At 36.9% G+C, this 16225-nt stretch overlaps 1 protein-coding gene across 3 annotated transcripts; it reads left to right on the top strand.

The window, feature by feature from the left end:
• Positions 1-577: 577 nt before the first annotated feature.
• Positions 578-16021, top strand: LOC136844686 (glutamate receptor-like). Of its 3 annotated transcripts, XM_067113932.1 has the most exons (10): positions 583-853; positions 1085-1244; positions 1838-1928; positions 4381-4539; positions 8015-8186; positions 9226-9443; positions 10309-10440; positions 13567-13694; positions 14511-14668; positions 15400-16021. In XM_067113932.1, the coding sequence occupies exons 2-10, from the start codon at positions 1099-1101 to the stop codon at positions 15492-15494; spliced, it is 1299 nt and encodes a 432-aa protein (XP_066970033.1). In that variant the 5' UTR covers positions 583-853; positions 1085-1098; the 3' UTR covers positions 15495-16021. The 3 variants fall into 3 exon arrangements, with proteins under 3 accessions (XP_066970035.1, XP_066970033.1, XP_066970034.1); XM_067113934.1 differs by lacking the exons at positions 13567-13694; positions 15400-16021 and having other exon boundaries at positions 578-853; positions 14511-14662; XM_067113933.1 differs by lacking the exons at positions 583-853; positions 1838-1928 and having other exon boundaries at positions 1109-1244.
• Positions 16022-16225: the final 204 nt, after the last annotated feature.

Genomic DNA, 16225 nt, shown 5'->3' with positions numbered 1-16225 from the left:
CCTAAACTTCACCCTTTGGTTTATGGGAGAAATGTGTTCTCTCTCTCTCTCTCTCTCTCTCTCTCTCTCTCTCTCTCTCTCTCTCTCTCTCTCTCTCTCTTCCTTAATGGCGTAGTTTATTTTCTTCCAATGAAAAATCTGTAGCTATTGATTACTGATTAATGACTATAATACCTACAGATCATTCTGTGCTTTCCATAGGTATTCCTTTTGAAAACCACCAGAATTAACCAAGACAATGAAATCAAAACTGTTTGACACTAAGTTACGTAGCTAGGAGTAATAGAGTAAGCGCACGAATACAGTCAGGCCTATCTACAAGTTAAGTATACCTCAGTTTTACCAGACCACTGAGCTAATTAACAGCTCTCCTAAGGCTGGCCCGAAGGATTAGACTTATTTTACGTGGCTAAGAACCAATTGGTTACTTAGCAACGGGACCTACAGCTTAGTGTGGAATCCGAACCACATCATAGCGAGAAATGAATTTCTATCACCAGAAATAAATTCCTCAAACTCTTCATCAGTCGGCCGGGGAATCGAACTCCGGCCCAGCGAGTGCCAGTCCACAGCTGGCACTCGATATCTACAACTTCCCGCTGATTCTGTGACGTTATCGCCTGCTTAAGTTTCTAAGCAATAAGTTTTTGTTGGAATGAATCATCATTAGTCCGGGTAGCTATCTGAAGAGTAACGCAATATCAAAGCCCCTCCTTAAAAGCTTATTCAGCCAATCAGAATCCCCCAGGTTGTTCACCACTGCTGAGCACAGAGCTTTCTTCTTCTGGCTCTCTTCTGCAATTCAGTTACTGTCGACAGTCTACTGGGTCTCTGACTGCAGATCGGATTGCTGGTAAGAGCGCGGAGGGTTTTCCTTCTTTTTCAGCTTTACACTGGAACTTTGGTTTGATCTTTTGATGAGAGATTTTTGGGAAAGACTTTAGTATAATTGAAGAATATTTTGACGTTGTAGATAGTAATGATTTACTGTTAACATTTAATGATATAACCTCAATTTGAAAAAAAACTAGGAATGAGGACTTTGTCCTAGAATGCTTGTAACTCTTTTGAATATCTCCACTAGACAGACAACTATAGATGGCTCAGTCTGCAAACCACCTCCGCGTGGCCGTTGGTTCTTGGCCTCCCTGGTGTGAGGTCGCCTTCGGAGCCGATGGTTCCGTGGAGGCCACGGGAATCGCCGTCGATATATTCAAGATCGTTGTTCAGAAGATGAATTACACGTAAGTTAATGAACACAATTCATTCTCTACATTTCTTTAATTTTTTTCTTATATTTTCTCTTCTGTCTTCTATCACACTTCTTCGAGTGTTCGCTGTTCTTGTCTTCTGTTCTTTCTTCCGTTTCATTTCTACTTTCTCTTCTCGTTTTAATTCTTCGTTTACTCTTCTTCCCAACATCTCGACATATTTTGTCTCTTCTTTCCCCTCTGTTACTCACGTAAATTATTTCTACCCATCTTCTTAAGCGTCTGAGAACATAAGATACCTTTTCACGTAGATTATTAGTATTATATAATCATTATCTTACTAAAATTAACTTCACATTCATGTGGACCACGCCAAAATGGTTTATAATATTTAAAAGCTGCATTAATCATAATAACTAAAATTTGATGATACGATTTGACAATAAAATACCATATTGACCATTAGTATTGTTATTGTTACTTTATCCAAATTAACCACATTACTATGGACCACGCCATAATAGTTTATGATATTTAAAAACTGCATTAATCAAAATAAATAGAATTTTATGATACGATTTGACAATAAAATATCGTATCAGGTATCCCCTATTACCTTTCGACAGGTATACCTACGTCACGGCCGGAAATGACGAGTGGGGTCGGCTCTTACAAAACGGCACTTGGACTGGACTCATAGGAATGAACGTTTATGGGGTATGTTTAACCCCGTCTGTTCTCAATGGGTGTACTGGGCACGAACCACTGGCTGGTACAGTACAAGGATCTATTATAACTCACAGACAAGGAAATTACGTTTATTTACGTTATGATGTGACATTTATTTCTTAAAATGATTTTACGCACAAACAAGGACGCGTGGTATTTGGGAGTTTTCAGATTGTTTAATTTTCATTCACAAAATGTAGGCCTACATGCACAAATAATGATGCATGTGCTATAACATTTAGTTTTTTTTAAATAAAAGCTTTGATGATTTTATATATAGTACATTTTTCTGCAGTTGAATACCAGTTTGTTCACATAGGCCTAATTACGCAGGCGTGCAGTATACATTCAGAGTAATGGTCAAATACTAAAGAATGCCATGTTCATTTCTTACAGAATGACCACCTATAATGCAGCAGCACTATTCAACTACTTTCTGGAAATACCTGCAATTTAGAAATACACTAGCTGACCAACCCGGCGCTGCCTGGGATAGCTGGATGACAACCGATTAAATCTCCCTCTCTCACTTTTTCCCTCTTTCTCCTCCCTAACACCCTCTCTCTCTCTCTCTCTCTCTCTCTTCTCTCTCTTCTCCCTAACACCCCTCTACTCTTTCCCTCTCTCTCTCTCTCACTATTTCTTTCTCTCACTCTCTCTCTCTCTCAACCTTCCCTGTCTCTTTCCATCTTTCTTCTCCCAAACACCTCTTCTACTCTCTCTCTCTCACTTCCTCTCCCCCCCTCTCTCTCTCATTTTCTTTCTCTAACTTTCTCCCTCTCTCTCTCTCCATCCCTCCTTGTCCCTTTCCCTCTTTCTTCTCCCTAATACCCCCTCTACTTTCTCTCATACTCTATCTCTCACTTCCTCTACCTCTCACTCTCTCTGTCACCCCCTTCCCAACTTTCACCCCCTTTGGTGTCATTGAAGCCTTACCCTCACAATATTCTTTTCCAGATAGTAAGTCATATGTATACCAAAATTAGGTATGATAAATTCGTAAAGTTTCTAAGTATACAGGCAGAACCAGCCCCGTTTCAGGGAAGCGCTTCTTCACCCACCCCCCTTTGGTGCCCTTTGGTGCTAGTGATGTCTTACCCTCACAGTATTCTTTTCCAGATAGTAAGTTATATGTAAACCAATTTTGGTTGAAATTGCTCTATGCGTTTCGGAGTTATGCTTGAGCATACATACATACATTCATTTTTATTTATATAGATTATATACAGTAGTAGCAAAATTGAAAATAACTCACAATAGTCGCGTCAACTCCTGAAATAAACTTTCACGAGCAAAGTGAGAAACTTAGTAATTTGAAAGTGAGATGTGTTAACCACGGTCTATAACAATTCGTATATATATATAATATTATATATATATATATATATATATATATATATATATATATAATATACTATAATATACTGTATATACCACAAAATAGCACTAATGGACATAGCACACTTCCTTGCATGTTTTAAGTTTTAAATCGTTGACGTTTATCATTCGATGCAAAATTCGGGGAAAATCGTAAGTGGGAAAAAATAGTACCGTTTAGTCTAATGATGACACCGCTAGTCTCACAAGCAAGAGGGTCCAAGATTAGAATTGACGCCATATATAAACGGTACTAGTTTTTTCCCCTTATGATTTTTGCCTAAATTTTGCATCGAATGATAAATGTTAAAGATTTAAAACTATAAACACGCAAGAAAGTGTGCTATGTCCATTAGCGCTATTTCGTGGCAATACTGAAATCAAGAATGGCTGTTGAAATGCCGTCACTTAGCGCTGGAAAGCTACTTGATACTGATTCAACTCTTTAAAAATATCTCCTACATACATGGTTCCCAAAATCATCAATTAAATAATTACCAAAATTTCTCAGACTAAAATACCTGCTAACGATGTATCATAGATAGATTAGACAAAGACCATCACAGACCTAAGATGGGTCGGATAGTAAACCGGAGGTGCCTATGTCAGTTACGGTCACCTGCACGAAAAGTGTTCGCTTATAACAATACCACACGTTCATAATAATAACACACAACATGCGGTTCATTTGCACTAAAAGTGTTCACTATATCAAGTGTTGTTTCATAATAATACCACAACATTTGTCTCCTAACCTATTACACAACATATTATTTTAAACAATTCCATTCTGACTTCACAACCCTGCCATATCCGGGTTGATAATATGCACACACATACACACAAACACACACACAAGTCTTTCATCTGATAAATTAAAATGTTGATGTTCTTAAACACGTGTCTCTTTTGCCCCAATAACCCAACCCAATCTGTAAGTCTAAGATTATTTAAAAAAAAACACGAAACAAGTCACAGAATTATGGCCCTGCAAGAATTATGAAAGAAATTATATTTCTCGTTAATTCCTTGAGTCTACTCAAATGTTTTCCCTTCGAAACAGAAATCGGACATGGCTCTGGGACCCTTCGTGGTGTCGTGGGAACGGAATCAGGCCATTGACTACTCTAGCATCCTCTACTTCGACCACAACGGGATATTCCTGCCTAGACCAAGGCAGGAGAAGGACCTCGCAAACTTCACCAGGCCCTTGTCTGCCGAGGTTGAGTAAAACGAAAACAAAATCTTTGTGTCTAAGCGTTGATACTAGTTTTGGAAGTCAGGCACAATTATAATCTCTCAACAGCATTTTTGTAAATAATGTAAATACTGTTGTTGTTGATGGTATGTTGTTTATTGTTCTACTGATTTTTACAGTGTTACTGTTACGAGTCTATTAGTTTTGATACTGATTTTATGTTGTCAATTTTCATTCCTTCGGGAGACATTGAGTTGAATCCTGGGCTAGTTACTCATTACAGTAAGAAAAATTGCAAAGTACTTTACTCATATTCAAGGCTTAAGGTCAAATTTTCTTGATCTCCAGAGTTGTGCCCGTAATTACGATTTGGTGTTTTTTTCTGAGACTTGTAAATAGTAACAAGTCAAAGACTGAGTTTTTACTCCCGAGGTTTGATGGCCCTGACTTTATTTATCGTCGCAACATCCCGCATGCGCAAGGTATGGCTGTATGCTCTAACTCCGGACGACCTCTTTATCGTTAGAAAAATTTGCGGTGTAGTAGTTGCCATCAAGTTCTTTGTTTGAAAAATCTGAGTAAGTTCTACAGTGTTTACGTATTTGGTGCTTAATCGACGATTCTATATATATGAGAATTTTTTGGAAAGGATTAGTATGGCTCAGTCACGGGATTCAAAACCTTCATTCGTTATTTGTGGAGACTGCAGTCTAATGCATAGTTAGTGGCTAATTCTAATTCCACAGATCAACATGGCCGGTTTGCTCTTGAGTTCTGTGTATCCTCCGATATTGTCCAACTAATTGAGGAACCCACGCACATTTCTGGACCTCATATTCGCATATGTTCCAGCTACTGGCAAGTCCAAGGTCTGTGAATATATAGGCACCTCTGATCATTGCGCCACTGAGATGGACATATCTGTCAATCGGTATATTCCTAGTTCCACCACTGGAAAAACCGTCTGGCTGAAATCCAGAGCCAACTGGGATCGCATTATTGAAGCTTGTCAGGCACCTAATATTTCAGTGCTATATTAGATTCTGATCCCAAGAAGTTAAATGAAATGCTGATGGCTATTTTAATAAGATATGTCCCTAGAAAGGTCATCAAATTTAGGACAAATGACCAGCCATAGTTTGATGATACATGTAGACGAGCCTATCATGACAAACAGACCAAATTTAACGCATGGAGATAAAATCATTCAAATGAAAATTACGCCATTTTTGTTGAGTCTCGCCGTGCTGCGAATAGAACCCACCATACAGCCGAGAGAAATTACAATAATTCCTTGAAGAGGAAACTTGAAGGAATTGCTCAGCCTCATCTGTGGTGGACCAAATTGGCATCATCTAACTTTGAGTCAGGTTCGTCTTCCATTCCACCACTACTAACAGATGATGGTAGATTGGTTACTGGCCCTGAAAGGCTGAACTGCTCCATCGAGCTTTTGAAGCTAAGCAATCAGCTGTGGATGTCCCTCTCCCTGATACTTGTTATCCTGAACCTAATCTTACAAAATTTGTATTTTGTTCTAGGGATATTAAGAAAATTCTGGATAATCTTGATAGCTGGGGTGAAGATCCTGATGGTTTCTTCCCTTTGTTTAAAAATAAAGTTTCTAGTGTGTTGTCTCCCAAGATTTATAGATTTTACAGATTTTTATGTCAACGTAGTATCTTTGTGGATGAGTGCAAGCTTAGTATTCAGTGTCTGTTCTAGAGAGTGGCATATCTGCAGACTGCAGTAACTGCAGGCTAATTTCTGTTCTCCCTGCGCTCTCCAAAGTTGGTGAAAAACTTATTTTTAAGCCACTACATAAGTATGTGGAATCTAAAGGATTGTTAGCTGAGAGTCAATATGCATACAGGAAGCAGATGGGTACCTTCGATGCTTTTTTAGACTTAACATGCCATTTGCAAGAGAACATTGATATGGGTTTTGAGTGCAGAGCAATTCAAATAGATTTTAGTGTTGCTTTCGATCTAGTAAATCACAAGACACTTATTTATATACTACAGAATCTTGGAGTGGGTGGATATGTTTTAGGATTACTTCAAGATTTCCTTACAGGCAGGCAGCAGCGAGTTGTTGTGGATGGGATCTTTGGTGAACCAAGATCTATTGTGTCTGGAGTTCCACAGGGCAGTGTTCTTGGTCCACTGTTATTTTTAGCTTATACAAGTGATGTGTTGTTGGCCTGGAAAACAAGATTGTTCAGTATGCCGATGACTTGTGGGTGTAGTAAAGTCACCACTTATGAGAAATGATGCTGCTCTCAGCCTCAATCGGGACATTAACCGGATCAGGGAATGGTATAGTCGGTGGGATATGAGGCTGAACTTCGGTAAGACGAAAACACTCTTGATTAGTAGATCTCGTACAGATTTCCCACCCCATCCTCCCCTTCAGGTGGATGGAACCTTACTGACTGAGTCTGAAGCTTTAACTATTCTAGGTGTAACTTTTGACTCACATGTAACTTTTCAGAAACATCTAATGAAAGTTTCAGCAAATGCTGCACGAAAGTAAGGTTTTGTTCGTAAGACCTCATATCTTTATAACAGCGACGAAATCAATGCAACCTGTTTTAGGTCATCTGTCCTTCCTTTACTGGAATACTGTTCCCCGGGGTGGCTGTCTGCTTCTGCTGGAGATTTATCTCTCTTAGATAGATTGGTTTGTGGTGGTAGGTTTCTGCTTCCTAATAGTAGCAGTTATGATTTGAGCCACAGACGGATGGTCTCTTGTTTGTCACTTTTTCATAAGTTGTATTCAGCAGAGATCTTTCACATTCACAACTGATCCCTGATCCACTTTATCTGCCGAAAGCAACCAGATTCGCTGAAGAGCAGCACCAATATGCAGTAAATGTGCCTCGCTGTCGAACTTCTCAGTTCCAGGGGTCCTTTATTCCTCACACCGTTACACTGTGGAACAGTTTCCCTGAGGTTGTCGTGCAGCTGGAACTTCGGAAGTTCAAGAGAAAATGCAAGGCATTACTTCCCTGATACTATTCTTCTTGCATTTTAATACATTTTTATCTACTTGTCTATTCATTAATTTATTTTTTCTTTTTTAATAAGTGGGATCTCTTCTCTCTGTATTTTCCTTTACATCCTCTCACTTCTTCCTAATGAACACCATATTCTTTGGAAGCTTGAATTTCAAGTCAATGGCTCCTGTGGGTCTTGTTCTACATGAATAGGTTTCATCTACTGAATAATAATAATAATAATAATAATAATAATAATAATAATAATAATAATAATAATAATAATAATAATAATAATAATAATAATAATAATAATAATAAATAATAAAAGTATATTGTAACATGTTCAGATAGACCGTGTAACCGTGTATATCTATGTAAGAATTCATGTAAAACTATTTAGAAAAATGTAATACGTTTTTTAATAGCAAGAATACGTCTATATATATGTAAGAATTCATGTATGGAGAACTAAATAAGCAAAATAAATACATATTCTAGACGTGGCTTGCCCTAGCAGTGGTCTTGGGACTAAGCGCCATCCTAGGCATAGTGATGAACCACCTCCTCTCACCACCGACGCGATATTGCTCTGGGGGACTACAGAGTCTGCTGCCCAAATACGAATCTGGCTTCAACCCAGTCTGGATCATCGCTCAGTTACTCAATGAACGTAAGCCAACTCCTTGTAGTTCACGATTTAACCTGAAGGAAAAGAGACACTAGGTCTAGCGTATACTTCTGCCAAAATTACTCACTTGAATTGATTGACTTTGGACAATGAATGCATAAAACTATGATACATGAACATTATTAAATGTATATATGACAATTTTTTTTATTAAGTTTTGAAGCATTTAGAATGCCAAAATCTACTATTTGTTATGATTTGCAACTTCATTACACATATTGGTGCAGTGTAGGCTTTGCTAAAGGGTGTTCGCAACGTCCCATCGGCCCCTAGCTGCACACATTTGTTAACCTTTCATTTGACCTCCATTCCAGCTTCCTTTCTTCAATCTTACTGTACAGCCCCTCTAATTATTGCTTCTTTAGATCTCGCACTTCATCTCCTTTATTTTCTGGATCTCTTTATCTTGCTGTCCAACCACTCCATCCCCTTCCTTTCACTGTCTTAAGAACTGAATTGCCGAAAGTGCCCCAGTGCTTGGTTGGCTTGACAAGCCTAAATTTCATAAATCGAATCAAATCAAAATGATGTGCAAGGTGGTTCCTTGGTGGCATATTGTCAACTCTGATCCAATTATCCCAAAAGTTAATAATCTCAGGAGACGCTGCAATTGTACCTGCAATATTGCATCAAATTCTGTTCTCTAGTTCCTGGGATGTCTTGCTAACAAAGAATCACAACTGGGACTGCCTCAACCCTTCTCTTACTTCTAGACTGATGTTCCACACTCAGTTTACTATTGATAATTACAGCATCACAGTAGTGATAACTGAATAAAAACACATCGAGTTTTTAAAATAGATTTGGCAGATTCAATTGCAAACTCTCTATCAAGATGAATTTACGCAGAGTGGAACTCCAAAATGGTTACCAAGGAAAGAGGTCAATTATTATTATTATTATTATATTATTATTATCACCTTTCCTAATAAAAGAGAAACTTATTCCATTTCACTTTCCAAACATATTTTATAGAAATTCCTGAGGTGATAAGAAATCATATACTACTTTTCCTTTCCAGCTTACCCTATAATCCCACCGACCCATACAGGACGCGTGTTCATGGTCACCTGGCTGATTGCTGCCTTCATCATAGACGCAGCCTATTTAGGGGTCTTGACGTCCATTTTAGCTGTACCTAAGGTGACTATTCCAGTGGATTCCTTGGAGGACTTAGTATCCTACAGAAAGATTCCTTGGGCCTTACAGGAAGGAACATCTCTTCACCAATTGCTTCAGGTAAGCTGATTTTTGCTTTGGGCTGCTTTTGGTTTGAACGAGAATACATTCCAGATTAAGTTGAATCTGGGATTTCGTTTACAGTCCAACCTACTTGGAATTTGGGGATTCCAAAATGAACCAGTTTACTTAGAATTTGGGGGTTTCTTTGCCATATCTAATTGCAGCGTGAAATGAATCTAACAAGAGGTTAAACATTATCTGTATTTCGCTTAGACTTACATAGCCCTCAAAAAGTAACTAGGTTAACCTTTTTAAACACATTGCTTCCAAAATTTAACATGACCTGAAAAGTGATCTATAATCCCTAAAATATTACTAATACAGACCCTCTAATATCTAACAACGATAATTAGGTTTTTGCTGATGATTAATTTACATCAAGAACTGGAGCAAAATTCTTTCTCCGCCCTGTTGAGTGTGCTGAACAAAGCCGTTTATCACTTCATGGATAGCCACTGGTCTATACTATCGGTTTATATATATATATATATATATATATATATATATATATATATATATATATATATATATATAATATATATATATATATAGAATAAATATAAATATATATATATATATATATATATATATTAGAATAAAGACCAAACTAATGTAGCTTTATCTATAATAAATACATACCACCAAGAGACTGTACCAGTTTAGCCTAGCTTGAAGATGAATATGATAAAACAAATGAAATGTATAAGACTATCAATGGACTTTAATCCTTTCATGACGATAAGCTAAATCGTCATGAAAGGATTGAATATATCGTCTTGTTTTTCTATTCTACTGCGCTGCTTCCGATTCTAAAACTTTCAGCATTGGATAACATTATCTGAAATATTTCTGTATTCCACAGCAAGCCACGGAAGGGTTGTACAAAGAAGTATACGACAAGAAAAGCTACATGGTCTACGGGTGTTACGAAGCAAGAAACCGGGTCAAGACAGAGCGCATGGCTGTTCTTTGTGACATGCTCACCATGCGGAAGGTAAGCGAACAATTTCCACCCAAAGGAATTGGGAGAGGGCGTGTTTATCATGTTAAGGTAAGGTGAGGTTGTCACCACACGAATGGTAACATTCTTACCATGCTGAAGGTGATGAAGGTCCATTTGGAATACAAGGAAACCTCCCAATTATGGGTAGAATAGTGAAAGATTCTCACCTTCAGCGTAGTAGGTAAATTCTCTCACCAAGTGTAAAGTAAACAAATAGTCTCACCATGCCAAGAGGTGGGAAACATTCTCACCATGCGATAAGAAAGGAACAAAGACTTATCATTCAAATAGAAAGAAAATAGTTACAACATGCAGAACGTATTGAAATGCGAACCACCTTTAATTTACGATCCTAAAGAATTACGTATAGCGTCAGACAAGACTTAATTCTTTCTTTGAAGGTTGCTTATAGAAACTTCATCTCAGAGGACATAACAGACTACCTGGTACTGGCAGAGGGTGTCTGCTATATCTTCTGATATGGCAGTTTAAAAGTCTTCACAGAGCACATGGCAGACGGTATGAATACTTTTCTACTCTTTCACAGCAGAGGGATTAACAGATCACAGCAGCATATATATATAAAAAAAAATGTCCTTACGACGGAAAGATGAAGTCATAAAAGGCTATCACGGGCGTGTCCCAGTTATACAGTAATATCAATATTAGCCAACTTATTCAAAGCAAAATGGCTTGCACCTTAGTAAGAGATCAAAAGACGAAAATATAATAGCATTGTAACAGTCTCACATGCTACTCTTCGGATCTGGAATGCGTCTTCGAGTTGGCAAAGGGTATTTCATTCAAAATCTGATGAAATATATTTTTTCCTGATAGTTTGTGGTGTGATTCTGACAAATTTCATATCGGTTCCCACCTAAAGATATGGCTTCACACTTGGGTTATACCAGGTCCTTAGACAGAATTGAATATGAAATTCGTTAGACTTACATAAAACACAATCAGAAAGAAAAACGCCTGGGGCTCTCGGAAGTTTTAAAACGAACGCCGTTATTTAAAAAAAAAAAAAAAACGAACTCATTTCACGACAGCACACAGGCCTAGTCGTGTCCAAGCGTAAGGAACAAAGAAACAGTGTCAAATAGCCACGAAATTTTTTTCTAGAACAAATTATGCAACATCGCACATGCGCACCTGTGTACTGTAGTGAAGTCACAAACTGCACCAACAGAGTAATAAACAAAGAATGGTCATATAATACCAAAGGTTCATATGTCTGTTATTGATATTTTGCAAAAATTTACGCATGCAAGGTACATTCCAGTACGAACAGAAACCGTCTGTAGTACCATAACACTATTCAAAGTACCACATCGTTCCCCACAGTGATATTACTTACGTGACTCCCTTCAATTCATATAGAAAAAAGATATTGCGATTATAATTTACTTCTTTGTACTTTTTTAAACTTTTAGTGAGAAAATTTACATAGTTTTGCACATAGTTATCTTTTATACAAATATATTTTTTATATTATATATATATATATATATATATATATATATATATATATATATATATATATATATATATATATATATATATATATATATATATATATATATATATATATATATATATATACTTTTGTTAGTCTCAATGTGGTTAATATATCATTTACATCTACGTACCTAAGTCATCTACAAAAATGTTACTCCCATATCTCGAGATGAACATATTCTCTGGTAAAAAATAAATGACATTTATCCTCAAGTGCTTTTAACAATAGCCTATCAATCTTGTTTTGAGCATTCTGCTTTTTATACATGAAATCATACTTAACTCATCTGCTAAGGGCATTACTTTATGAAGATACCAAATTCCAGCTGTATATTCACTTATTAATATTATTGCTGTAATTTTATCCTTTTTTGTATAGGCTTGAAAATCCAGTTTTAAAATCTTTAGGAAACTTACTGTATTTATTTTACAAACCTGGCTCAGTACTTTTTTTTATCCAGTTTACAACAGTCTGTTCTCTTCAATTTACAAAAATAAACTAAGTGCATAATAGTTTCAGCTTCTCCACAATTACTACACAGATAACTATCAGTTATGTTCATCATAAATAACTTATCCTTTGCAGCGAAGACTTCGTGGATATATTTAAACAATATTTCTCTGTTTATTGGATCAACCCACTTATTAAAATTTTCCTATATAATATTCTAGTTAAACAAGGGATAGTTTTCTTCAATATTTGGCAGAGTTGATTCACCTCTCATCATGTAAAATTGTAGCCATCGATATAAATTGATGAAGGGATATTTTCTGTTACCCTCATCTTTGCTGTGCGAATGCCACTGAGTTAACCTTCAAAAGGTCCAACTGCATATTTGTTATGCCTTAAGTGTTCTAACTTTCCATACCTATTCAATATATCTATTATCACTTGATTATCCATCTCGAAAGGTGCATTCCTTATTGATACAAATGACACTTGCGAACTTATATTTATAACTTTCATTGAGTCTGTACCATTTACCTTGATAGCTTTATCCTCAAAATTCTTCACAACCTCTGTAAATATATCTGTTGAGATCAGTTTTACCACAATCTTATTTCAGTTTATATTCTGAATACCTCTGTCATTCATTCCTAATTTCATATCCCTAAATAACACATTACCAACCATTTTCATGGTTGCATAAGGAGCTGTAGAATGCAGGCCTATGGAGTCCTTTCTCCTGAGGGCATGTGCATTATAACAACCCATCTTGATTAACCAGTTTTTTTGCGGGCTAACTGCCAGTGCTGTTTAGCCGGGGTAAGGAGGGTGGGAGGGAGGGACGCAGCGAGCCCCTACCACCACCCCCGGGAATGTTAGTTCACCGGCTAAGACACTTGTTTACTAGGTGTGTATCAGTTCACCTAAATTACAACACTGTTTTGGCACGTAAAACACTGCAAAGCACAACACTAAGGTCACATCAGTGTTATCCACTGCTGGAACAGTGGAAAATCGAGAATAAATCCCTGGGCTAACCTCAAAATTGAGAAATACAGGAGCACTCGAAAAGGCGCGTTCCTTGAACCGCCCGTCTTTTCTCACTTCCCTGTACTTAATAAATAAAAAGAATATTTATTCTCCAACAGGCAATAAACGACGACTTTTCATCGACGGGACAATGCAACTTCCACATCGCCCGGAAGCCTATATTCGCTCTGTCCATTGCCTACGCCTTTCCGAAGAGGAGTAAGCTTACGGAGGAATTTAATAAATGGTGAGGTTTAGTTACCAGATGGAATAACTTAACTTGCCGATTGTTTTGTTTCTTCACTCTTCGTGTTTTGTATTTGCACCTGGGGTTGTTCTATGCAAACGAACATTAATAATAATGAGAGTGAAATGAAACCCTTTTCTTGTGTAAAAATCTTAGCGTTTTTTGTTAAAATATTTTTTAAGCTCCTTAAGCTTTACGAGGGCTACTGTAGGCCTACTGTATGTGTGTGGCTTTTCGGTTCATAGTTCTGAAACCCTTCTCCGTTTTGTCTGAAAAGGGATGGACGTTGCCTTGCCTCTTTTCCAATTTGAATTTTACGGAGGGTTCCTTAGAATTCAAAGCTCCTAATGTATGAGAGAATTTTCGTCATCTACTTCCAAAAAGGCAAAAATATCATCTACATACCTTTTCCATAATATTAATATGATTCATACTGTGTTAAGGCCTGGCAATAAGGTTGTAATGGGTATAAACATGTGGTGTAACAAATCGAGATATTTTGACTGTACGCAGAGACACGGAAAGACAAACAACCGGGAATGTGTGTGTCTGGTGCTTTGTTACATGAAAAGTTGGAACAAATGATATAGGCCTACTCTCGTAACGATGCTGATGTCACATTTTCATAGTAATATGGCAAACTTTTGTTAAAGTATTTCTCTCCGCTTGAGTTGGCTAAGTATTAATCCCTGATGAATGAATCTCAAATAAATCTGATTTTCTTTCCCAGTAAGTCTCCAAGCTTATGTGAACTAGGTGTGTTAATCCCTGTAGAATGATGATTGTAAAATAAATCTCATTTTCTCTATCAAACAGGTTCATTCCTCTGAGTGAATCAGGCCTGGTAATAAGGGGAGTCCTCGACTCAACGTCTAATGCCACAAGCTGTATGCGCACTTTAGGGAAAAGTGGTCCTGCCAGCCCCATACTGGCTTTTATGGATCTAGCTGGTGTTTTTGCGCTGTGGAGTGGAGGTAGGTCTACAGAAAATTTTTGGTGCACTGCAAATGGATGAATAGGTTGCTTCCGTGAGGATAATTCTAACCTTTAATATTATTTATTCTTTCTATATACTTATATCCTTTTGAGTATATATACTAATGCTGTTCTACCGTCAGAGACAATCCCCAAGAACTATCCTATCCTATTGGGCTCTTTACTGACTGTTCTGAAAGTTTTATCCCATATATTATTTACTATCTTTTGCTATATCCTTTGAGTATGTATTAGTGTTATTCTACCGTCAGAGTCAGTCCCCAAGAACTATCTTATCCCATAAGACTATTTACTGGTTGTTCTGTTTCTAGCAGCTATTACCATTCTTTTTCATTCATAACCTCTCTCTCTCTCTGCTTAGATAACTGCACCACTTTAGTTCTGATATTCACCTAGTTAGAACTAACATTAAAGCTTAGCAGTATATATCTAGTAACGAGCTAGCATTAATCTTTATATATATATATATATATATATATATATATATATATATATATATAACTAGTATTAAACTGAAAAATAAACAAGGACAACGAGAATTCGATCTCCCAAATACAAGTTTCTAAGTTTTTCTTCCAAGCACCAAGCCTTAACTCTGGTATTCCTTGATGCTTTGTTCCACAGTGAGTAGCCTATAGCTGCTGTATCCTCCAGATCTTTTTACTTCACTCGTACTAATGGAGTCTGTTCTTCCTTTTTTTTTCAACAGGACTCTTCCTTAGTACCATTTTCCTGGCTGCTGAACTTGCCTTCTACCACATGAAACTTTCCAACTACATATTACAAATGATTCTTCCAGAATAACTCTCGTACATTACGGACTAATATCTCACCCCGACGAATGCTTCATGATTTTAATTATTTTGATAAACAAAGTTAGGCTTTCGATACAACGTACATACGCATTAAGTTTATGTATAATGGCACTTTATAAGGTCCAATGAAAAATGCATAGGGGATATGAGTGTACCGGTACCTTAAACACGGTACATCTACATACATACAGCATATGCATTAAATTTATGTATAATGACACATTATAGAGGATATGATTGTACCGGTACCTTAAACACTGTACAGTCCACATACATATATGCAATGTAAACATGTATATTATTGTTCTTTTAATTATGAAAATAAACATATACTTCATACAAACTTCTCTCTCGTGTACATACATATAAATATATGAACAGGACAGGAGTGTATGCACATCGTTCTATCTCATTATACACATTACTGCATATTAACTTAATTTATCAGAGAAAATGGGTATACACGCAAATAAAGATGAATAAAATATGTATTAATCAAATATTAAATCTCAGTCTAATTCCAGTTTTATTTACTAATACTATGTCCTACATATACTTGAAACAGTGTGTTATGAACATCACAGCATTAACCAAGTCGAAAGTGACCAGTCAGTCAGATTTTATTTCATAATGATGGGTAAATAAGCTGAAGCTTTTCCGATGATACTAAAAAGTCTAACTCATCCATGCTGAGTCAGACAGAGGCACAGAAAGTGTAAA

This window comes from Macrobrachium rosenbergii, chromosome 13, assembly GCF_040412425.1.
Source record: "Macrobrachium rosenbergii isolate ZJJX-2024 chromosome 13, ASM4041242v1, whole genome shotgun sequence".
Classification (NCBI taxonomy): domain Eukaryota; kingdom Metazoa; phylum Arthropoda; class Malacostraca; order Decapoda; family Palaemonidae; genus Macrobrachium; species Macrobrachium rosenbergii.
The sequence above is the reverse complement of the archived record's forward strand: the minus strand, read 5'-3'. Positions and strand labels throughout refer to the sequence as shown.

Bases quoted from the DNA above. Each gene is read 5' to 3' on its own strand.
- LOC136844686 (XM_067113932.1), top strand. From the start codon at position 1,099: ATGGCTCAGTCTGCAAACCACCTCCGCGTGGCCGTTGGTTCTTGGCCT. The intron at 4,540-8,014 runs GTTGAGTAAAAC...TACATATTCTAG, and splicing joins CCAGGCCCTTGTCTGCCGAG to ACGTGGCTTGCCCTAGCAGT. The intron at 10,441-13,566 runs GTAAGCGAACAA...ATTCTCCAACAG, and splicing joins ACATGCTCACCATGCGGAAG to GCAATAAACGACGACTTTTC.